The sequence below is a fragment of the Tiliqua scincoides genome, chromosome 1, assembly GCF_035046505.1.
Source record: "Tiliqua scincoides isolate rTilSci1 chromosome 1, rTilSci1.hap2, whole genome shotgun sequence".
Classification (NCBI taxonomy): Eukaryota; Metazoa; Chordata; class Lepidosauria; order Squamata; family Scincidae; genus Tiliqua; species Tiliqua scincoides.
This window is the reverse complement of record NC_089821.1, coordinates 60,265,976-60,290,156: the sequence shown is the minus strand read 5'-3', so window position 1 is coordinate 60,290,156 and position 24,181 is coordinate 60,265,976. Positions and strand designations below refer to the sequence as shown.

General features: G+C 42.4%; 1 protein-coding gene across 2 annotated transcripts in view; it reads left to right on the top strand.

Annotated features, from left to right (window-relative positions):
* The window catches only part of LOC136635906 (USP6 N-terminal-like protein), a 151,124-nt gene that overhangs the window by 98,111 nt on the left and 28,832 nt on the right, over positions 1-24,181 (top strand). For both annotated transcript variants that reach the window (XM_066610995.1, XM_066610990.1), the window contains 5 exons: positions 7,300-7,373; positions 8,120-8,205; positions 9,109-9,148; positions 10,739-10,819; positions 20,556-20,663. In XM_066610995.1, coding sequence (XP_066467092.1) covers positions 7,308-7,373; positions 8,120-8,205; positions 9,109-9,148; positions 10,739-10,819; positions 20,556-20,663 — 381 coding nt within the window. In that variant the 5' untranslated portion in view covers positions 7,300-7,307. The remainder of the gene's footprint in view (positions 1-7,299; positions 7,374-8,119; positions 8,206-9,108; positions 9,149-10,738; positions 10,820-20,555; positions 20,664-24,181) is intronic.

The window sequence follows — 24,181 nt, the reverse complement described above, 5'->3', positions numbered from 1 at the left end:
TAACTAAGGTACAGTTGTCTTTGACACATTTCTGAGACCAGTGCTAAGGGCTGCATCTTAGTACATCATTAATAGCCGAGCTGTCCTTGATTTACATGTGGAACCATGTAACGAGTATAATTTGCATGTCACATCCATGATAAATGGTATTGTCATATGACAGTTGGTGGACTTTTCTTGCAGTTCTTCATTGTTGTTATTCTACGGCAGTTAAGTTGAAGTGCTGAAAATGTGAGTCAGCCCTTGAGAAATCATGACATAATGATAATAAAGACAGTTTAAAATAGTTAATTTGGGCTTCTCTTTCCTTGTATCTTGGTTCCCAGTAGCTCTGTTGCTCTCCAGTGTTTCCATGGTGGCTCAGACCTGGCATGTGGAAAGCTCCTCCTTTTGGTTGCAGGCAGGGTCACATGATCTGAAGAACACTGAGGGGAGGGGTTTCCCCGATCCCCAAACTGACCTTGCCGGGCTAGTAGACAAAAGGGTCTTTGCCTGGCTCCATCTGAACAATGATTTTATTACATTCATATATTTTTATCCCTTCTTTCCCCCACTTATGTGGGCAACCAACGCATGAACATGAACATTCTAAAGCTTCATTAAAGCAATTTTTAAAAGTCTGCCAGAGTCCCATACCTCATGCAAATCATAAAGAAAATGCTAAATGAAACAAAACTTTCAGCCACCAGAATACTTCAAGGAAGAGAGCCATTCTTAGATCATATGGGACGTAGTTCCCTAATTATTTGAAGACATCCTATGGCAGTGGTTCCCAAACTTTTTAGCACCAGGACCCACTTTGAAAAACAACACTCTTATCAGGACCCACCTATGTTTACCAGAGTTTTAAAAGGGAGATCTAGAAATTTATTATTTATATACTTATTACTTAACCACAAAAAGACCCTCAAACATTTATGTCCCTATATTTACACATTCTTAAGAACATAAGAACAGCCCCACTGGATCAGGCCATAGGCCCATCTAGTCCAGCTTCCTGTATCTCACAGAGGCCCACCAAATACCCCAGGCTGCACACCTGATAACAAGAGACCTGCATCCTGGTGCCCTCCCTTGCATCTGACATAGCCCATTTTAAAATCAGGAGCTTGCACATACACATCATGGCTTGTAACCCGTAATGGATTTTTCCTCCAGAAACTTGTCCAATCCCCTTTTAAAGGCATCCTGGCCAAATGCTGTCACCCCATCCTGTGGCAAGGAGTTCCACAGACCAACCACATGCTGAGTGAATAAATATTTTCTTTTGTCTGTCCTAACTCTCCCAACACTCAATTTTAGTGGATGTCCCCTGGTTCTGGTGTTATGTGAGAGTGTAAAGAGCATCTCTCTATCCACGCTATCCTTCTCGTGCATAATTTTGTATGTCTCAATCATGTCCCCCTTTAGGCGTCTCTTTTCTAGGCTGAAGTGGCCCAAACGCCGTAGCCTTTCCTCATAAGGAAGGTGCCCCAGCCCAGTAATCATCTTAGTCGCTCTCGTTTGCACCTTTTCCATTTCCACTATATCCTTTCTGAGATACGGCGACCAGAACTGGACACAATACTCCAGGTGTGGCCTTACCGTAGATTTGTACAACAGCAGTATAATATTAGCTGTTTTGTTATCAATACCTTTTCTAATGATCCCAAGCTTAGAATTGGCTTTCTTTACTGCAGCCGCACATTGGGTCGACAGTTTCATCGACTTGTCCACCACCATCCCAAGATCTCCCTCCTGATCTGTCACAGACAGCTCAGAACCCATTAGCCTATATGTGAAGTTTTGATTTTTTGCCCCAATGTGCATGACTTTACACTTACTGACATTGAAATGCATCTGCCATTTTGCTGCCCATTCTGCCAGTTTGGCGAGATCCTTCTGGAGCTCCTCACAATCACTTCTGGTCTTCACCACTCAGAAAGGTTTGGTTTGTCTGCAAACTTTGCCACTTAGCCAGAGACAGGGTCACTGCTCACCCCTGTCTCCAGGTCATTTATGAAGAGGTTGAAGAGCACTGGTCCCAGGACAGATCCTTGGGGCACACTGCTTTTCACCTCTCTCCATTGTGAAAATTGCCCATTGACACCCACTCCCTGTTTCCTGGTCTTCAACCAGGTCTCAGTTCAGGAGAGGACCTGCCCTCTAATTCCCTAACTGTGGAGTTTTTTCAGTAGCCTTCGGTGAGGGACCGTGTCGCATGCCTTCTGAAAGTCCAGATATATAATGTCCATGGGTTCTCCCGCATCCACATGCCTGTTGACCTTTTCAAAGAATTCTAAAAGGTTTGTGAGGCAAGACTTACCCTTACAGAAGCCATGCTGATTCTCCCTCAGCAAGGCTTGTTTGTCTATGTGTTTTGAGATTCTATCTTTGATGAGGCATTCCACCATCTTGCCCGATATAGATGTTAGGCTGACTAGCCTATAGTTTCCCGGGTCGCCCCTCTTTCCCTTTTTAAAGATAGGCGTGACATTTACTATCCTCCAGTTCTCTGGCACTGTGGCCATTTTGAGGGACAAGTTGCATATTTTAGTCAAGAGATCAGCAACTTCATTCTTCAATTCCTTAATAACTCTTGGGTGGATGCCATCAGGGCCCGGTGACTTATTGATCTTTAATTTATCAATGAGGTCTGAAACATCTCTTTTAACCTCTATCTGACTTAATTCCTTGGTCAGGAGGGGCCTTTCAGGCAGCGGTATCTGTCCAAGGTCTTCTGCCGTGAAGACAGATGCAAAGAACTCATTTAATTTCTCTGCCATCTCTAAGTCTCCTTTTATCTCACCTTTCTCTCCCTCACCATCCAGAGGGTCAGCCGCTTCCCTGGCGGGTTTCCTGCTTCTAACATATTTGAAGAAGTTTTTATTATTCCCCTTAATGTTTACTGGCCATGCGTTCCTCATAGTCTCGCTTGGTCTCCCGTATCACCTTCTTACATTTCTTTTGCCACAGTTTATGTTCCTTTTTATTCTCCTCATTAGGGCAAGACTTCCATTTACGAAAGGAAGCTTCCTTGCCCTTTACAGCCTCTCTAACTTGGCTTGCAAACTTCAGGAGCTCTATTAGCAACTATCTTGCAAACTGCAGGAATTGAACTGTTTGCAATGTATAGCAGTATCTGTATCTGATTTTTTGAAGAGCCTCAGGGTTTGAGGCATTTAGTTATCTAATCTTTTGATTCCCCTTTTGGGTTGGCAACCAGTATTCCCAGGCGGTCTCCCATCCAAGTACTAACCAGGCCTGATGCTGCTTAGCTTCTGAGATCAGACGAGATCGGGCATGTGCAGGGTAGGTTGTGACCTATAGTTTGCGGACCACTGTCCTGTAGCCATATATTGAGCCATACATGCATAGCCATACATTGAGGCTGAATATCACTGAGGTTGTTTTTTTCTCCAAAAGTCAACATATTTTGCTCCCACTTCCCCCAATATCTAAGAAATTGCATAAGCATTATCTTCTATTTCTCACAGATGAATTCCAGTTAAGGAGCTAAGTAAACATGGTAACCTGTGTGTTAGAATCTGGTTGCCACCAAATTCCAAGGCAAGTGTGTGTGTTAAAATGCAGAATCAGTGGGAGAGGGATGCTGGCCCCTTGTCTCTTCTGTGCTTTCTTTTCCCCTAGAACCACCTCCCCAGACACTTTTATTCACAGAGAGGATCCTAAGAGAAATAACTTCTGCTGAGTGGATAAAAGGTTGGGGGAAATTTGAAGTGAAATGTAAGGGGAGAGGAAGATTTAGCACACTCAGCTGAGCCTTCTGTGGTTTAAATTTGTTCTCTACCCCTACCCCCTGCTTTTTAACAATTTCATATAACCCATAGTTTAGCATACCAGTTGTGATGCCATCATATGCAGTTAAAAACCTGGCAGTGAGTGTGTGATGACAGTGCTTACATCACAGGAGAAATCAACTCTGGTTTTCATCTTGAACAATTCTCTACCATTGCTATCTGTTTCTATTTAAAACACTTTATCAAGTGGTTTGATAGGAGAGTGTCTAGGGTTTCATTTGTATTCCTCTTGTTATCATGAACATGAGTCATGCTCTCAGGTCAAACCATTCCTAGTATAGACCATATATTCTGTCTCTTGAAATGATCTGCAAAATTGAGGAAAGGTGACTGGAGCTCTGGAAGATTTTGGAGGGTTTTTTTTCCTTGTGCTAAGCATCTTTTGTTCCGATGTATTTCTCTTGTGGGAAATTATTCTGTTTCCTAAATCAGGAAATTGGGTTGGGAAGCTTCTTTTAAACTCCTCCCTCCCTAGAACTCTCCATCTTTTCTTGTTATAGTCCTTATTTGCCGTGAGTGTGTCAGTCACCTTTTCATTATCTCTCCACCCATATACATTAAATCATTTATGCATTGATTTTAGAATGAGACACATAATATGAATTATTCTACTATAGGCCATTTTGGAAGTTACATGATATTTTAGATGTATAATGCCCTTACAATTGATCATTAAACAGAATATTTTTGTACTAGGATTTTATTTTTATTTGGGTAGGACGAGGACTGATGTAAGCAGCATTCTTTACAAACCGCAGGTAGACTATTTGGTAGGACTTTTTCCGGTGACATCTAGGAAAGTCATTTTGTTAGCTGTGTGAAGAGTTCAGACATATCGATGATTGTTAGATAGTGTCTCATAGAGATAACCAATGGTGTACACTCTCGTTAGGCATCTATTGATCTTCCTATGTAGACTGGTTAATCACATAGTCCCCCTGTGCTGGATGTAGGATGCTGGGCTTTTTTCTTTAACAATAAAACTCTCCTAAACACTCACAAAATAATGATAAATTCAGATGACCAAAATCTGTACTCTTTTCATCACATTGATATTTTTTCAATCACTTTGCTGGTGAGTGCAAAATTTCCAAACCCACAAAAACTATGACCACTCCTTTTTCACGTGTTTATATTTCGTAGGACTATTGAGTAGTCAGACTGAAACACTCTGCTCCTGATAGACTTTTTGAAATAGGTTGGCAGCTATGCTCAACATACAGCGACATGAAAATTGTTGTACTGTACTGTGTAAGAATGAGAGCTCCCCTGCATTTTGCATCAGCTGCAGTTTACTTTTCTGCAATGGGCAATGTTAACATCTGTGAGTGCAGATGTAATGTTGTTTCTTGGCTAGCTCTAAAGATGGACGGGTGGGAGGAATTTGAGAATGATATGGGGGGGGGGTCGGAAATAAAAAAGGAGTAGTAAATGAGCCTGTGGAGTAGTTCTTAGCTCCTAGCCATGATTTCAGGGGCTGGGAATATTTTGTTCTGTCTTAAGTGTATCCCACATGTTTTAAAAGCATTTTAATGCTGTGAATAACCTGTTAGCTAGAGCTCTTGCAGATCAACCCCTGCAGCTGTAATAGAAAATGTCAGCCTAAACTCCCAATATGTAAACACTATTTTAGTATGGTTTGCAAAGCACGTCTTTAGCCTGTTGATATGTTGTCAATACATGTGGTTATTGAACTAGCTTTCAGTGGCATCTTTTCCTTAATCTGTACATGACACTGCTATTAATTTTGGTAATAGCTACATGTGCAGATGGAGACTGGCAGAACATGTGCATCTGTCATAACAGTGGAAGTGATGTTTTGCTTCCTCCATTAAGAAATAGGCATTTTGCCAGTGAGTTAATTCTGAGCCAGAGTTTAAAAAGGTGTTAAACTCTGTACCTCTAGATCAGGGGTGTCCGAACTTTTGGCAGGATGGCCACATCATCTCACTGACACTGTGTTAGGGGCGGGGGAAAAGAATTAATTTACATTTCAAATTTGAATAAATTTACATAAATGAATATATTAGAGATGGAACTTGTATGAATGAATGGAGGTCTTGCAATAATAGCTCAAGGCCTATAAAAGCCTTGCACAAAGCAAGTCCAGTCTTTCCTTTGCTGCCACTGCTGCATCACAGATGTAGAACAGCAAGCAGTGGAGGAAGCCCTTGTCCCACAGCTCACACGTAAGGTCAAAATAGTTGGCCGTCACGCTGAGAGCAGTTGCATCAGGCCTGTGTAGGCTCCAGCAAGTCTCTGGAGGGCCAGAGGCTCATTGGAGACTGGGGGCTCCCTGAGGGCCGGAGTGGGAGTCCTCGAGGTCCGCAAGTGGCCCCAGGGCCAGGGTTTGGGCACCTCTGTTCTAGATCTATGTATAAGGCTCCAGAGAATAAAGCTATTATATGAAAGAGATTTCAAAGCAATACATCTTTATTAAGAAAGAATATTATCAGTATTTAGATTTGAGGATCTCTGAACATATTGTTTTGTACTGAGTCAGACCATTGGTCCATCTGGTTTAGTATCCCCGGCTGGCGCAGACTCTTCAGTTTCACAATGGGCTTTCTCCCAGCCCTACTTAGATATTCCAGGAATTGAATTTGGGATCTTCTGTATGTAAAATTGTGCCCTACCACTGCATGATGACCCTTTCAGCTTTACATGATTATATATGTAGAGCTGAGTAAAACTTTTACAAGTTTACTATTGACAGGATGAGATTTGTGTTAAATAAAAAAAGTTCTGATCATTAACCCAACGAGGGACCACATGCTCTGACGAAGCTTACAATAAATACAGTATAAAATACAGGTTGATTACCTCTTATCCAAAATTCTGAAAACCAGAATACTCTGAAATCCAGAAATTTCTTGACATGACATAATATGATCTTGAGTGCCGACTGGCATAACAGAACAGGAAATCTTAATTTAGTGTACACAAACTGTGTTCCATGCACAAAATTAATTAAAATATTGTATACAGTTATCTTCACACTTTGTGTATAAGGTGTAAATGAGACATAAATGCATTTCCTTTTTAGACTTGCGTCTCATCCCCAGGATATCTCAGTATGTTTTTGCAAATACAGTAAAATCCAGAACACTTCCAGTCCCAAGCATTCCAGATAAGGCATACTCAACCTATATAGGTAAATTAAAACAGTGTAAACTATTTTAAAATATACGTTACAGACAATATGAAAATAGAAACAGCAACAGTTAACTGAAGGACTGTTCTAAAAAGTGAGTTCAGTTCAGTCACTTCTATTGGGGAAAAAATGACTAGCTCAAGCAAAGTTTGTGCAGTATGAATTGCATGTTGCTCTTCAGATTTTGCAATTTCAGCCTAATTTTAGTTCTAGGATAAGATTGGGGGGGGGGGGGCTTTACACTGTCAGCAGAGCCTTTTATATTAGCACTTTCCAAAAATAATTCCCTTGTCTACATGCATTGTCTGCTTATTAGCTTACTGTTTTTTTTCCTTTTTCCTACAGCTTTTGACATGAAGAAAGATATTGATGCCTTAATAGCAGAGGAAAGAGCAGAAATCATTGCTAAATATGAGAAGGTAAGGGTCTTTGCCTTTGCTCATTAATATGTTCTTCAACCCAAGACGTTCAATTGGCTTAGCTGCCTGCCTTGTTTAGAAATGTAAAGGGTAAAGAACTAGAGGGAATTCATGCTTTGCCCACTCCCTTTTCCTAGATACCACATTTTTCCTAGATGGATGCCAGCGCTCTCCTAGCTGGTCTTATTGTTCTGGTTTTCAATGTATTTCTTGTGATTGGGGGACCATGGTGCCTTAATAGGAGATGAATGAATTGACTGCAGTGTGCGCTGCTTTCTTTGTTTATCCTCTCTTTGCTAGCAAACAGCAATTTTCCCAGCATTCCCTAGACAGAAACACTGCTAAAAGATCCTGCAAATAGTTTCTCCCAGCGTGGTACTGAGGCATGCTAGCTGTGTGATGGAGAGAAGGCAAATGGGAGCCTGTAATTTTGATACATTTAGCATGAGTTCTGTAGAGGTAAAGTACTTGCACATAACTGGAAGAATCAGTTTTGGGACATGTACTTATCACGGCTGGCACAAAATTACTCATTGATGGCTCCTGTCTGTCCAGCATCTTGTTTCCTATTTTGCCTTTACAGCATATACATAGCACAAAATATAACCCTAAGCATGAGTTAAAAGAATGGATATTGATTTCACAATCTTTTAAATTACTGATATATATTCTTTAAGAAGCACACCAAAGACGCGGTTAAGCTCTGCAGTGTTGAGCTTATTGTGCCTTATCCCTCTTCTTTACAGGGAAGGCAGGAAGGGGCTCAAATTGACCCATGGGAAGATGCTGACTTCACCCTCTACAAAGTCACAGACAGATTTGGGTTCTTACAGTAAGTTCTCTTATTTTCTCTCTTCTGAATCTTTTGCTGAAGCTAATTATCAGGATTTTCCACAACTTTCATAAACTAATGCAGAGGTTCCCAAACATTCCTGGTTCACGGCGCCCTTACTGTCTCAGTACTTTTTTCATGGTGTCCCTAGGCCAAAAGAAGTGCCTCAAAAATATTGGTTTCCCACAAAAATTTTAAAGTATCTCAATCAACCAGTGAGTTTGCTGTGGTGCACAGTTTGATAACCTTGGGACTAACGAGTGTGATCGGACTGCACAGTGTCTCAGTCCCTATGTGTGTATCTACCATCTTCTCAGTCCACTTGTGTAGGTAAAGAATTGCTGAGAAATGGATGTCATGAAAGCTCCTGCAGGTTAGATAAGGTGTAACCAACACCTTACTTTCCGAAATGAAAATGTGTGCTCTGCATGCAAGCATATTAGGTACTCTTCATATGTTCAGAGTTTCTGCAAACATGGAAGTCCCTCACATAACCTCAGTGTATTTTCAAACTGCAGCTGCTTGCCATTAAAAGGGATTCAGGTGGTGGTTCATATTGAGGGTTTATGTTGTAAACACAAAGTCTTGCTATCTTCATTGATGTTAGTCTTGCCATCTGGCTAATGTATAGGTTCATTTTAAAAAATGCATTCATTTGTGTGCAGGAATCAGATCTCTCCCCTGAAACATGTTCCTCATGTTTTGTGGGTTAGGCAATCATTCTGAAATTTGATTAAATGTGAAATAAACAAATGACCACATTATATAGAAAACACTTTGGAAAAGTAGACCAATAAGGCAGTTGATGTTTGTCCATCCATTGGGGCAAAGCTTCATGCCTCTTCTATGTACAACACATTTTACTTTACATTGTTGGTTCAACTAGAATTTTTACTCTTTCAGTGAACATGAGCTACCAACCCGCAGTGCTCTGGAGGAGAAGGTAGGAGCTGAGAGCTTGTGGCATAATTGGGGGATGGGGTGGCCACTGATGGTTTTGTGTTTTAATAGCAAATGATGAAAAGTTTTTCCAGTCATTCACAAAAGAATTTTCAACAATAAATTAAAAAAAATATTCTTTTCTAGATAAATGAAAAGAACATCTCTTGCATGCCTATCTTATGTATAACTGATTTGAATGCCCACCAGGGAAATAAAGCGGGATATAAATTGTAAATAAATAAATATTTACTTGAAGTAAATCCCACAGAGTTGAGTGAAACTTGCTTCCAGGTTATTATGCCTAGGGCTTCTGCCTTTGCCAGCTGTGAATGGAATAATATCCCCCCTGAAGAGGTTTGCTCAATATAAGCTTAAAATGTGGCCCTAAAACTGTGGGACTGCTTGCTGCAGGTTAACTTAGCCCAAAATGAAGAGACCTCTAGAGAACTGTTGTTAATCTCAAAGGCAGTTGTCACAAAACGACATTACAGATGCATCAGAGGTTAGAGGCACCTATTGGAGGCACCCTTTTGTTCAGTTTAGATCATCTGCTGCTGTTGTTTTGATAGGCTGCTCCAGTTCAAGGTAGAGAGGCTAACACTTGCCGTGCTTGGAATAGGTTTGTGCAACCACAACTATTTGATGATTCACAGAAAAAGTGCTAGATCATTGATTTTTAACCGTTTTCATCTCATGGCTAGAGGTGTTAAATGGTTTAATTATTTGCAGATTTCATTTTTTCTCAAGGGTTTTGATTCCAAGGGTGTATTTTTATAAATTATAATCGCTTTAAAAGTATACTAGGTAGATTATATAGGTGGTATAATGTCGGCAGATGCAGCCACAATCGTTGCACAGTCAATTAGGTGTTAGAAAATGGAATTTTTTTTGCAGTTTTTGGGTATTTTATGTTTTTTAAAAATGAGCAGTGCAAAAAGCAATCTTGGGTTTTTATTTTGGCACGCTGAGAAGGTGCTAAAATTGTAAAGGCACACCATTAGTTTTTTGATAATTGAAAAGGCACGCTGCCGGTTGGAGGCTCACATAACCTACTAATATATGACTCTCCCACAAACTCCCATGGCACACCTGCAGACCATTCACGGCACACCAATGTGCAGGGGGACAGTGGTTAAAAATTGCTGTGCTTGATCAGCAGTGGCCAAACATGCCATCGCTGCGCAATGGACAAGCAGTCCTGTTCAGACCACATTTTTCTGTTCCATCCAGGTGCTGTGTGTAATCTTCCACGATCAGGAGACAGTGATGCTCTGGGCAGTTGTGTCTGCTGCTGCCCGGATCTGGCCCCTGGGCCAGGGTTCAAGCAGCCCTGTGCTAGATAATACCGTGTCAGCTGAAGTGTAGTGTCTGCGCTAGCATTTTGTTTGAAAATGTCCCATTTCTAGGTCCATAAATGACCCTGAGAGTGTGGGGAAGGGATGCCTCAGAACCTATTATCTTTGGATCTTCTATGATCCATAGAACTTCATGTTGTGCTGACCCGGGCATATACTTATCTCTTCCTCTATGTTCACATAACTTGGGGGAAAAAACCCTTTAACTATTCCTCACTTTCAATCTGCTTTACTAGCAAAAACTTCAGGAGATTGAACGAGTGGACAAATGGTTGAAAATGTTACGAAAATGGGGGAAATACAGAAACAGCGAAAAGGTGAGGAAGATAACTGGCATTTTTTTGTGGGATTGTAGTTTTTTGCTGTGATCTATTGTTAGGGAAATGGAGATTGGAAAGTATTGTTTTCTTCCTTTTAAACATTGGTATGTTGATATCAATTAGTAGACCTTTAAAGATTTTGTTTTATAATATCATGAACTGCAGTTTTTGTCTTGTGACCCATTTCAGTCAAACGTGGATGAATTTCAAGAAATACTTCTTTGAAGTTGGATATAGAGTACAATTATTCTTGATCCTTTTTGCTGGCTGAAATTGGTCAGTGCTGTACAGACAGAATTCCATCTCCCTCCACCAACCTATTCCTTCATGTTACATGTGTAATCGTTTCCTATTGGGAAATAGCTGGAATACTGTGTGTGGGGCTGAACACATAGCTAACATTGTCATAGTAGGGCTGTTGTGGCTGGTCCACAAATGATCAAACTCCAGGCCAGCCCAACCCTGGGATCTTTTCTAAGGAGGTCTTGGTCACTGCACCAGATGAATGTTGAAACGCTAATAATATTATGAACTATTTTTTATTTTGATTACATAAGGTATAGAATTATGTTTTCTTTCTTAGGGCACAATCCTAACTGGCAGTTATGCCGGTATAGGAGCCCCGGGAGGGTCGCAAACGTGCTGTAAAGCATGTTTGCGCCTCCTTGGGAGGAAGCTGCATCGGCGCATCCAGATGTGCCAGAGCACAGAGGTTGAAAGAAGCCTCTGCGGTGGCTTCCTCCCCGCCGCTTGTGCCAGCGCACCCACGCCGACACAAGCGGCGAAGGTAGGCATGGGGAGCGGGGAGGAGGCGGGAGGGGGCGTTTCTGGGCGGGGGAGGGTGGGCGATGGGCAGCCCCAGGGGTGGGCACCCCTGGGGGCGGGCTCCCGGGGAGCCGGGGGCGGGGCTGGGAACCAGCGGTTATGCCGGATCCCAACCCCCATCCCCAGGGAGAATGGAGCGGCTTCAAGCCACTCCGCTCTCCTCAGACTTGAGCCACCTCCAGAGGTGGCGCAGGTCCGAGGAGACCCATTGGAGCCAGCAGCCCTTACCCAGGGGTAAGGGGAAGAGCTTTCCCTTGCCTCTGGCTGAGCCGCTGCTGGCCAGTAACCTGTGTTGGATGCAGCGCAAGTCTCCTTTCTTGCCTGCTCCAGCACAGGTTAGGATTGCGCCTTTAATTAGTCTCTGCTAATCTCATCCTTATTCAGTCGCACTTACACAAGCACTCTGGTCATGCAACCATCTCTGGTGTATGGTGGGAGTTCTGATACAAGCATGTTGCCTCCTTCTTTTGGTCAGCTGTCTCCCATGAGCTGCTTTCTTTGGCTACTTTTTAACCCTTTATGCCAGATCTTGTTTTCTTACTCCTTCCATCTTCTTCCTCCTGGTTGCCATCAGTCTGCCATCTGGTGTTATCTCTTAAAAGTGTACTTCTTTGGACAGTTTGATGACCTTCCAGCTTGATTGGTTATCTCTTTCACCTTATCCTCTCTTGTCTCTGGTCAGTCCTGGCACCATGAAGTTATGATACAATTGATGATATAATACAGCTGATGTCTGTGGAACGAGTGAATGGCTCTCCAGAACGTCAAGCAAGAACAGTCTGCATTTCTGGGCCCTTACTCTTTTCTTGCAAGTGGAAATTATCAAATTAACTTCAGCCACCTCTTGGCCTGCTTCAGCCATGTTCTGTGGTCCACACAGGGCCAGATAAAAAGCTTCTGTGGGCCGCATCCAGCCCCCGGGCCTTATGTTTTTCACCCCGGACTATCGCATTTGCACAGAGTGAGAGAGAGTTGACTGCTTCAGACGTCCATTTTCCTTATTTTTCTTTTTCTTGCAATCATTTAACATTTTGTTAGTTTTTTAGTGAGTCTTCTTATTGCTTGTTCTGTGAGTTCTTCATCTACTGCTGCAGCATATCTTGAATTTCTTGTTATGCTGTACAGCAGTGGTTTTCAAACTGGTGGGTCTCGACCTTTAAGGGGCGCAGTAAGGTTAGAGACAGAGAAGCGATCCTCAGGATCGTGTCTGTATGGGGGGCGAAGGGGGTGCTTTTGACTTACGTTATGTAGGCAGGGTTGCAGCAGGCTGCAGGACATGCAGGGAGCCCTGTGCAGCCCCCCACAGCACTCCCGAGGCTTGGAATGTTTAGAAAAAGTGGGTACAAAGGAGGTGCTTTGCTCTTGCTGTTTCTGAACGTTCCAAGCCTCAGGGAGCGCTGCGGAGGGCTGTGCAGGACTCCCCGCACCTCTGACAGCCTGCTGCAGCCCTGCCTACATAATATGTCAGAAGCGCCCCTCTTAGCGATGCAATCCTGGGGTTCATGTCGCTGTCCTAGCCCCTCCCCCACAAAGACTTACTGAGGGAGTAAAACTCCCTCAGAGTTTGAGAACCACTGATGTACAGAGTACTTTATATTAGGAACATTTTTCTTGTTGCAGTGAAGATTAGTATGTTAAAATAATTAACATGTTCAGTTAACTTTTCACAAGTCCTTTTGTACTGAATCTAAGAAATATTATAGCGTAGACCATCTGTAGCACAAATCTTAAAGACTTCTGGAGAGATATCATCAGTATCTCATTTATCTGTGGTTTTCTAGCACTTTTTAGTGTCATCTTCCTGTTAAAGCTTCCATTCTCTTGCCTGTAATAAATTCCTTTTTATGGAAAGAAAATCTACTTTTTGTTTCCTAGCATTCATCTACTCAAACTGAAAGCAGTAGTTAGTAGTTGGTGGTAGAAAGTGGTTATTTGTTGCACATGTCCCAGGCTTGAAACTTGAGTGATAGTTAATAATTTTACGGACTTTTCCACATCTCTGAATCAATTTACCACTGACCTGCTTAGTCTCATCCTTTCTTGTTCCAGCCTGCATCTTTCTGCACTTAGCCCTCAGTACAGCATGACGTCAATTGGGTTGTGGTTTGCTGACATGGGAAATTGGATTCCCCATCGCCTACCAGCTGAGAAATAACTTGTGGATTCTTGAGCTTCTGAAATTCCACTCCATTTTCAGTTTTCTCTTTACAGCATAGACATTCTACTGAATATCATAAGAGTTGATGAGGGCTCCGATGTTTTCATGTTCTCTTTTATGTACATTATACCCAAATCGTTACCCAGTCATGTTCTCTTTAGATAAGAAATTCCCCATATAAATTGTAAGGTTCACTACTTGATTTACAGCATCCTGCTTTGCAGTGGAGATACTTAAGAACACCAGTGTGGAGCTACTTAGGGACACCAATCTTGGTAGGGCAAACCAAAGATATTTTGGTACTTGAAACAGCAAATTTGGTTTTGTTGAAATATAATTTGATAAAAACTTCTAACAAATGATAACCTTACTAACATGGGAAGTACTTGTAATATGCAGCTCATTTGAGTGGATCTTGCTCAGGAAAACTTCCTAGAAGATCACTCTCTGTGGTCCAATGTCTCTCTCCTACCTTGCCATTCTTACACGCACTGTCCTCTCCTTGCCTCATGGCAGGCTGTATCAGATGCCATAAGAACATAAGAACAGCCCCACTGGATCAGGCCATAGGCCCATCTAGTCCAGCTTCCTGTATCTCACAGCGGCCAACCAGATAACAAGATACCTCATCCTGGTGCCCTCCCCTACATCTGGCATTCTGACTTAACCCATTCCTAAAATCAGGAGGTTGCGCATACACATCATGGCTTGTACCCCATAATGAATTTTTCCTCCAGAAACTTGTCCAATCCCCTTTTAAAGGCATCTAGGCTAGACGCCAGCACCACATCCTGTGGCAAGGAGTTCCACAGACCGACCACACGCTGAGTAAAGAAATATTTTCTTTTGTCTGTCCTAACCCGCCCAACACTCAATTTTAGTGGATGTCCCCTGGTTCTGGTATTATGTGAGAGTGTAAAGAGCATCTCCCTATCCACTCTGTCCATTCCCTGCTTAATTTTGTATGTCTCAATCATGTCCCCCCTCAAGCGTCTCTTTTCTAGGCTGAAGAGGCCCAAACGCCGTAGCCTTTCCTCATAAGGAAGGTGCCCCAGCCCCGTAATCATCTTAGTCGCTCTCTTTTGCACCTTTTCCATTTCCACTATGTCTTTTTTGAGATGCGGCGACCAGAACTGGACACAATACTCCAGGTGTGGCCTTACCATCGATTTGTACAACGGCATTATAATACTAACCGTTTTGTTCTCAATACCCTTCCTAATGATCCCAAGCATAGAATTGGCCTTCTTCACTGCCGCCGCACATTGGGTCGACACTTTCATCGACCTGTCCACCACCACCCCAAGATCTCTCTCCTGATCTGTCACAGACAGCTCAGAACCCATCAGCCTATATCTAAAGTTTTGATTTTTTGCCCCAATGTGCATGACTTTACACTTACTGACATTGAAGCGCATCTGCCACTTTGCTGCCCATTCTGCCAGTCTGGAGAGATCCTTCTGGAGCTCCTCACAATCACTTCTGGTCTTTACCACTCGGAAAAGTTTGGTGTCGTCTGCAAACTTTGCTACCTCACTGCTCAACCCTGTCTCCAGGTCATTTATGAAGAGGTTGAAAAGCACCGGTCCCAGGACAGATCCTTGGGGCACACCGCTTTTCACCTCTCTCCATTGTGAAAATTGCCCATTGACACCCACTCTCTGTTTCCTGGCCTCCAACCAGTTCTCAATCCACGAGAGGACCTGTCCTCTAATTCCCTGACTGTGGAGTTTTTTCAGTAGCCTTTGGTGAGGGACCGTGTCAAACGCCTTCTGAAAGTCCAGATATATAATGTCCACGGGTTCTCCGCATCTACATGCCTGTTGACCTTTTCAAAGAATTCTATAAGGTTCGTGAGGCAAGACTTACCCTTACAGAAGCCATGCTGACTCTCCCTCAGCAAGGCCTGTTCGTCTATGTGTTTTGAGATCCTATCTTTGATGAGGCATTCCACCATCTTACCCGGTATGGATGTTAGGCTGACCGGCCTATAGTTTCCCGGGTCCCCCCTCTTTCCCTTTTTAAAAATAGGCGTGACATTTGCTATCCTCCAATCTTCTGGCACCGTGGCCATTTTGAGGGACAAGTTGCATACCTTAGTCAAGAGATCTGCAACTTCATTCTTCAATTCCTTAATAACCCTTGGGTGGATGCCATCAGGGCCCGGTGACTTATTGATCTTTAATTTATCAATGAGGTCTGAAACATCTTCTCTTTTAACCTCTAACTGACTTAACTCCTCGGTCATGAGGGGCCATTCGGGCAGCTGTATCTGCCCGAGGTCTTCTGCCATGAAGACAGATGCAAAGAACTCATTTAATTTCTCTGCCATCTCTAAGTCTCCTTTTATCTCCCCTTTCCCTCCCTCACCATCCAGAGGGCCAACTGCTTCTCTGGCGGGTTTCCTGCTTCTAACATATTTGAAGAAGCTTTTATTATTCCCTTTAATGTTGCTGGCCATGCGTTCCTCATAGTCTCTCTTGGCCTCCCATATCACCTCCTTACATTTCTTTTGCCACAGTTTATGTTCCTTTTTATTCTCCTCATTAGGGCAAGACTTCCATTTACGGAAGGAAGCTTCCTTGCCCTTCACAGCCTCTCTAACTTGGCTGGTTAGCCATGTGGGCACCCTCCTGGATTTAGTGGAACCCTTCTTTCTTTGCGGTATACACCTCTGCTGGGCCTCTATTACTGTTGTTTTAAGCAGCCTCCATGCACTATGGAGAGATTGGACTCTTTTTACCCTCCCTTTCAACCTCCTTCTAACCAGCCTCCTCATTTGAGGGAAGTCCGCCCGTCGGAAGTCAAGGGTTTTTGTTAGAGATTTGCCTGGTATTCTTCCCCCAACGTGCACGTCAAAACGGATCGCAGCATGATCACTGTTCCCCAATGGCTCAGTAATGTTTACATCTCTAACCAGGCCCTGCGTACCGCATAAAATTAAATCCAGAGTCACCTGTCCTCTGGTGGGCTCCGTGACTAGCTGATCTAAGCCACAGTCATTTAGCACGTCAAGAAATCCGGTTTCCTTATCGAACACAAATTGACCCAGTCAATATGAGGATAATTGAAGTCCCCCATGATTACAACCCTGTCCCTCCTTGTCACCTCCCTGATCTGTTTCCTCATTTCAAGGTCCCCATCAGATTTCTGGTCTGGAGGACGATAGCACGCCCCCAGTATTACATCGCTGCACAAGCCTGGTAATTTAACCCACAGAGATTCTACGGTGGAGTCGGACCCACCTTCAATCTCTACTTTGCTGTATTCTATCCCTTCCTTAACATAAAGGGCTTCTGCTGTCATCCTTGAAACTCAATTTACAGGTACATTCTCAAAGCCACAATGGATCATGAAGAGCAAGTGGTTTGTGCTTTCTCTTCTCAGCTGAATAGTTAACTTTGGGCTCAACCCTAACCCCTTATGTCAGTGCTTTCCAGCACTGACATAATGGCAGTGTAGCTCTGAGGTAAGGGAACAAACATTCCCTTACTTTGAGGAGGCCTTCATGAGTGCCACCCAACTGCAGGATGCAACACGTCCCATTGGCACCACTATGCCAGTGCTGGAAAGCACTGACTAAGGGGTTAGGATTGCGCCCTTTGTGGCCTAATCAAAGTATAATTTGCTATTTTATCTAAGATTGTAAACTGTGTTTTGAGCTGACCTTCCCAAATCAGGATTGCAAATTGGAATCAAACCATAGCTGCAGTCCTGATTAGAATGGCTCACTCCAACTATTATTGTTTGCTGGGTGGATAAACAGGTAATTGCAAAATATGTTGATTCAAATGAGAAATTATCCATTAAATTAAGTGGGTAGAGAGCACTCAAACCCATCATTCATTCATGATCTTCCAAACCATGTTTTGGAAAAGAGTCAAAACATAGCCATGGAATTACTTGTGCCATATAGTGAGTTTATTCATAGGGCCCCTAATAGAAAGAAACGTGTTTGATTTTTCTAAATGCTAATTTTGTTCAGGCTTGTAGGAAGTTAGAGCAGCTGGTCTCACTCTGCCAATTACTTTCACTTCAGATCCTGAATATCCACAGCAAAAATGATAAAATTGCCTTTGGAAGTCTTTTTCTATTTTAAGCATTCCAAGAGTAAAAACAATAAGAGGGAGAAGGGATTGCACCCTCAGCACAAAGCATGTTGTCTCATAGTGTAGGTTTTCTTTCCTAAGCGACAAGGGAACATAAGAACATAAGAACATAAGAACAGCCCCACTGGATCAGGCCATAGGCCCATCTAGTCCAGCTTCCTGTATCTCACAGCGGCCCACCAAATGCCCCAGGGAGCACACCAGATAACAAGAGACCTCAACCTGGTGCTCTCCCCTACATCTGGCATTCTGACTTAACCCATTCCTAAAATCAGGAGGTTGCGCATACACATCATGGCTTGTACCCCATAATGGATTTTTCCTCCAGAAACTTGTCCAATCCCCTTTTAAAGGCGTCTAGGCTAGACGCCAGCACCACATCCTGTGGCAAGGAGTTCCACAGACCGACCACGCGCTGAGTAAAGAAATATTTTCTTTTGTCTGTCCTAACCCGCCCAACAATCAATTTTAGTGGATGTCCCCTGGTTCTGGTATTATGTGAGAGTGTAAAGAGCATCTCCCTATCCACTCTGTCCATCCCCTGCATAATTTTGTATGTCTCAATCATGTCCCCCCTCAAGCGTCTCTTTTCTAGGCTGAAGAGGCCCAAACACCGTAGCCTTTCCTCATAAGGAAGGTGCCCCAGCCCCGTAATCATCTTAGTCGCTCTCTTTTGCACCTTTTCCATTTCCACTATGTCTTTTTTGAGATGCGGCGACCAGAACTGGACACAATACTCCAGGTGTGGCCTTACCATCGATTTGTACAACGGCATTATAATACTAACCGTTTTGTTCTCAATACCCTTCCTAATGATCCCAAGCATAGAATTGGCCTTCTTCACTGCCGCCGCACATTGGGTCGACACTTTCATCGACCTGTCCACCACCACCCCAAGATCTCTCTCCTGATCTGTCACAGACAGCTCAGAACCCATCAGCCTATATCTAAAGTTTTGATTTTTTGCCCCAATGTGCATGACTTTACACTTACTGACATTGAAGCGCATCTGCCATTTTGCTGCCCATTCTGCCAGTCTGGAGAGGTCCTTCTGGAGCTCCTCACAATCACTTCTGGTCTTTACCACTCGGAAAAGTTTGGTGTCATCTGCAAACTTAGCCACTTCACTGCTCAACCCTGTCTCCAGGTCATTTATGAAGAGGTTGAAAAGCACCGGTCCCAGGACAGATCCTTGGGGCACACCGCTTTTCACCTCTCTCCATTGTGAAAACAGCCAGAAATGGCTGTTCTTCTGTAATTAGGGACTCCTGGGACATCAAGGCTCTTTCATTCTGAGAAGGGAGGGATGATGAGAGATAACTTCAGATGTGCAGATAAACAAACTAGAGACAGTTTGTGCTTTATAATTTCATCTTGTTGTGCACTTATTTCCTCAACTCTCTGAATTTAAATCTTGGCAAAAGAGCTATTTACTATACATGCTTTTGAATCTGCACTCATTAAAAAAAAACAAACCAATTTTTGAGCTAAAGCAAAATTGGCTCCATTCTCTGCAGAGAAACTTAACTTATAGTACCTCCAAAAGTGTTGTTACCACCACTGATCTCTGTAGTCCCTTGGGATGGGCAGAGGGAAAATTCTGGCTTGTTTCCTTTGTTGAAAAGCCAGAGTCGTACCCAGAGCAAGTCTACTGTGGCTGACATCGCTGTAATTTAATTTTCTCCCATCTCCTCATGGAATAGTTTTCCCCACCTATCTTTTTCTTTACTGAATCAACTTTCCTGTCTAGGAATTAATTTAGTATTCGGACATGGCCCAGTATAAGCACAGGCTGTCAGACTTGAGCAAAGTACTACAAAAATGTCAGCTTTGTTTACAAAAAATTCCTGACTATACAGATAAGTCATGAAAGTGTGTAGGGTAAGGTCTGGTGCAATCTGAGAGCTTGGATGGTGGCAGCTGGAGGAGAAATAGTTTCCAGTCATCAGTTTGTGGTGGGTTTCAGTGTAATTCATATTGAGTTGTCAAAGGAAGAGTTAGATTGGAGGCCTAGATGAACTCTTCTAGCAATAATATTTAAAAGAAAACATGGCATCATTAAATTATGACTTTCTCATTTGGAAGGTAAATAAAAATTTAATAACTTGAATCTTGGCTTCACTGCTGAATCAGCAGGTACTTTGACATTGCATGGGCAACACCTAACGTGCTAAAGCACCATTTAATGTGTTCTGCCTATAGGTATTGCCAAAGTGCCAAGTTCTGTATGAATTGAACTATTTTGTGTGGCTATACGTACAATAATTGAAGCCCATCATGTTTAGAATAACTTTTTCCAGGGTCACCTTTTGTGTTGAATAAGTATTGTATCCAAACTGTATGGAGTAACACAATAAGCTGTCCAACCGGAATATTCACAGTGACAAAGACTATAGGTACTGCATTTTGAAGGATAGAAAGTACACTGTTCTGTCCTACATGTGTGATTGCCCTATGGTCAATTGTATCTCCTGAAGGAAAGTGAACTAAAAATAAGGATATAATGTGTCCAGACATAATTATTTTCTGAATGAAACCATACTTGTAAATTGGCAAACCACTACAGGACTTCCTGAACTTCAGAAATGCACTTATTTCCAAGAACTGTTGTGTTAATGTTATTTTGTTTAAAACTTTATAGATGTTCCGCAGAGTTTATAAAGGGATCCCCCTTCAAGTACGAGGCCAAATATGGTCGCTGCTGTTGGACATTGAAAAGATCAAGACAGAGAATGAAGGGAAGTATGAGGTGAGGCACCTTTGGTTGTATACAACCCCTGCTAACTGGGTAAGAGGCACTTTTTAACTGGGTGCTCTTCATTTATTTAGCAGGGGGAGAGTAACTGGCCCTCCTCACCCCAGCAGTGTCTTTTCTAGTGGCTGGTTTTCTTTTGCATATTTTTAGATTGTGAGCCTTTTTGGGACAGGGAGCCATTAGCTGTTTGATTTTCTCTGTAAACCGCTTTGTGAACTTTCAGTTGAAAAGTGGTAAATTACATTTAAGTGCTTTGATTCAAAATTGAAGAAGGGTATTATGCTATCAGAAGTAGCTGATACTTTGTTTGCTGTTCACCAGTTTCTTAGAAATGGGTAGGGAAGTACTCTCATCTTCTGCAATATGGGCTCCAAAGAATGTGTGAGAAAACATTAGAAAAAAAATCATTTACTCATCATTCATATTAGTTATTTGAACAAGCAGGAGGACCATAATATTTTTGCACATTCTATACTGCAATAAAATTAGCAATGAATTCTCTATCTGAAAAATTGCATTTTCCCCAAGCAAAAATCTTTGTGTGCTGATGTTCAGAAACTGACATTTTTTCTTTAGCACAAGTATGGTCTTGAAGGAACACTTGTAAAAACTGTCCATAACCTGTGAAACAGAGAGGTGCATTTGCTCTGAGGAACAATCCTAGAATTGTAATGTGTAACAATAATATTCTCTTAAAGCCCCTGAACCTTCAGCTGCTAAAGAGCCATTCAGCTCATTGAGTCCTAGGCCTCCATTCTTTTTAATAAAAACAGTATCCTTAAAAAAAAAAAATCCACAGTACAGAATTTTCTTGGCAAACAGAAGTCTAGCTTTGTTATACTTTTCCCTCCTCCCTTAAATTCCAATCTCTGGGGAATTTCTATCAAGTTCAAAGTACGGCACAAACAGGAAACCAAAAGGAAATAATATTAGTAAAGATGAAATAAAGTATTTGCTTCCTTGAATTTGTAGCTCATGAGCCTTTGAAACTTGCTGAAAACAAAGCTGAATACAAAATACCAACATTCTTTTCTGTGTAGAAGTTACAGGAGTACTAGATCATTGTTTGCCATTGATCTCCAACTGAAGTCTGTTCTGTGCCTGCGCAGAATGTGATTGTACCATTAACTGAAAGAATTCCTGTTAAAACCAGGCATACTAGACCTGTAGAGTGATCACTCATATTTCCTATCTCCAGAGGGGAAGTCATGTTAATCTTTTTGATCAACTTCATGCATGTGATGATTCATGAGTCTGACTTCCACCATGCACCTGATGGAGAGGACTCTAGACTGCAGAAGCTTATGCCTCAGTAAGTTTGTTCATCTTTAAGGTGCCCCTAGGCTCTTTCATCATATCCTGAATGCGTCACATGATGTATTAATAATGAGTATCAAAGGTGGCTCTTTCCAAAGCAGAGGCACTACTTCCACAGCCAATTGTGAGAGAGAGATTTACTAAAAGTAACAAAAACACCTTCAAAAATAAACTAAAATGGCACTGATCATTAGCTAAATATATTTGCATGAATCGCAGCTGGTGTGGACCGAGGTTTAAAACTTGAGGGATCACATGGTGGTTGCAAGGTCCCTGAAACACAATGTGACCCTTGGTAGGGACTGTCAACAGATATTCCAGTACAGTGGAGCAGACCTCCGCAGCCCCAAGCCTGGAGCAAAGCTCCACGTTGCCCCCCCCGGGCAGAAATCTGCCCCCCTACTCACCAGAGGCTCACGGAGCCTCGCGCGACCTCTTCCCGCACAGGGGAAACCTCTGTGAGGTTCCCCAGCACTATAAACTGCGCTTCCAGCAAACCCGAAGCACAGTTTCCACCCCCATCGGGAGCCTCAGGGAGGCTTCCGTGGGGTCCCAGCGGCCAGCACCTGGAGCATTTGCCCCATCAAACCCTATGGCAGGCACACAACTGCAGTGGAGATGGAGACAGAATTCACAGTGAAATATCTGCAGATACCTCCTATTTCTTCCCTGGTGCACTCCCTGTATGGAAGGTTGTTTGGTGTGCATTATTTAAAAATTCAAGCGGTTCCTTTCAACTGAAAGGAATGTCAGGGTAATGTTTGCTCAGTGAAAATTAGGATGCAATCCTATGTGCTTTTACCTAGGAGTAACTTCCATTGAAACTAGTGGGTATTACTTCTGTGTAAACATTGCAGTGTTTCTCATTGTGATGTGTCTGAGTGTTAAACTAGCTTTTGCCAGCCTATCCATTGCATCTTGAACAGTAGACATTAACACTCCAGCTGGCTGCAAAGGAATGTAATGAAATCAACTCCTACCATATTTACAGATAGTTGCCTATTAATAGATAATTACAGAGTAGAAATTAATTACACTCTACTCCTGAAGAAATGGCAGAATGCTGTGGAAACAACTCTTGGAGCCCCAAGTATGACAGGTTATAAGCCCCCATGTCTTTTTAGCAACTGTTTTTACCAACTGAAAAGCCATACTTTCAAGCATTCAGTTCAGGAGAAAAAGAATTTGCCACCCATTTTAAAGCAATTATGTGTCATTTCCAGCAATAAGGCTAGCTTTGGTCCCTTAGATGATGGGGATTAGATAATGTCTTCAAGTAGTCCAGGTTCTTCTGGCAACCTTTTCTTGCTATGAAAGATGCTGTTACTTGTTGTTATTGAGTTCTAAAGACAGGCAAGCTCATAATGGTGTGCGGAATGAAAGGAAATAGGATAGCTGATGCCAGCTGGTAGCAAAACTTGAGAGGCTACTTCTTGGCAAAGTTCTCTTGATTTAGACTCCCACCTGCATCTATTTGTCAGAGAATGTTCCCACCTGGCTATGCCACATGGTAAGTCATTTAGAATAAACAAAAGTCACAAGCAGTTTAACTAAGCTCCTGAAGGGTCTGCAGTAAACAAGAGACTCTCTTTGTAATAGGCTTTATTTGGACATAAATCCCGGAAATCAGCTGTTAATAATCCTCTTCATCTGTGGTGCCACCTGAGGCCAGCCCTTAGCTCTTCATTATCTAGATTGGTTGGAATCAGAGGAAGGCTCTTCAAAGAGTTAGGAATGTGGAACCATCATGGAATGGAATGTTAGTGGACCTTAAGTTGTCCAAAATATTTTTAAAATGTTACTGACAGAAATGTTTGATTTTCTTTTTTTAAGAGTGAATGTGATTGATTAAAAATTGCAAAATAGTCAAATATTATCTATATATTGTATCAGAGAATGCATAGGATTGGACATGATCGCTTAAACATAGAATTCCAATATTGTAAATCTTGGTATTTTGAATAGACCAAAATCTTGCAGAAATTTGAATGGGTTTCCATAGCTTTTTCCTTTCTCGGACTGAGTTCAAAATGTTACCCCTCAAATTTTGTCATGAATCCAACACTGGAGATGAAGGGAATATTTTTGTGGTTGGCTACATATTGACCAGATCACCCACTGACTTCCATTAGGTCAGAATTAAACCAACAATCAGTTTTGAGTGGCCCATCTTTACTTCCCTAAAACTGCCTGTG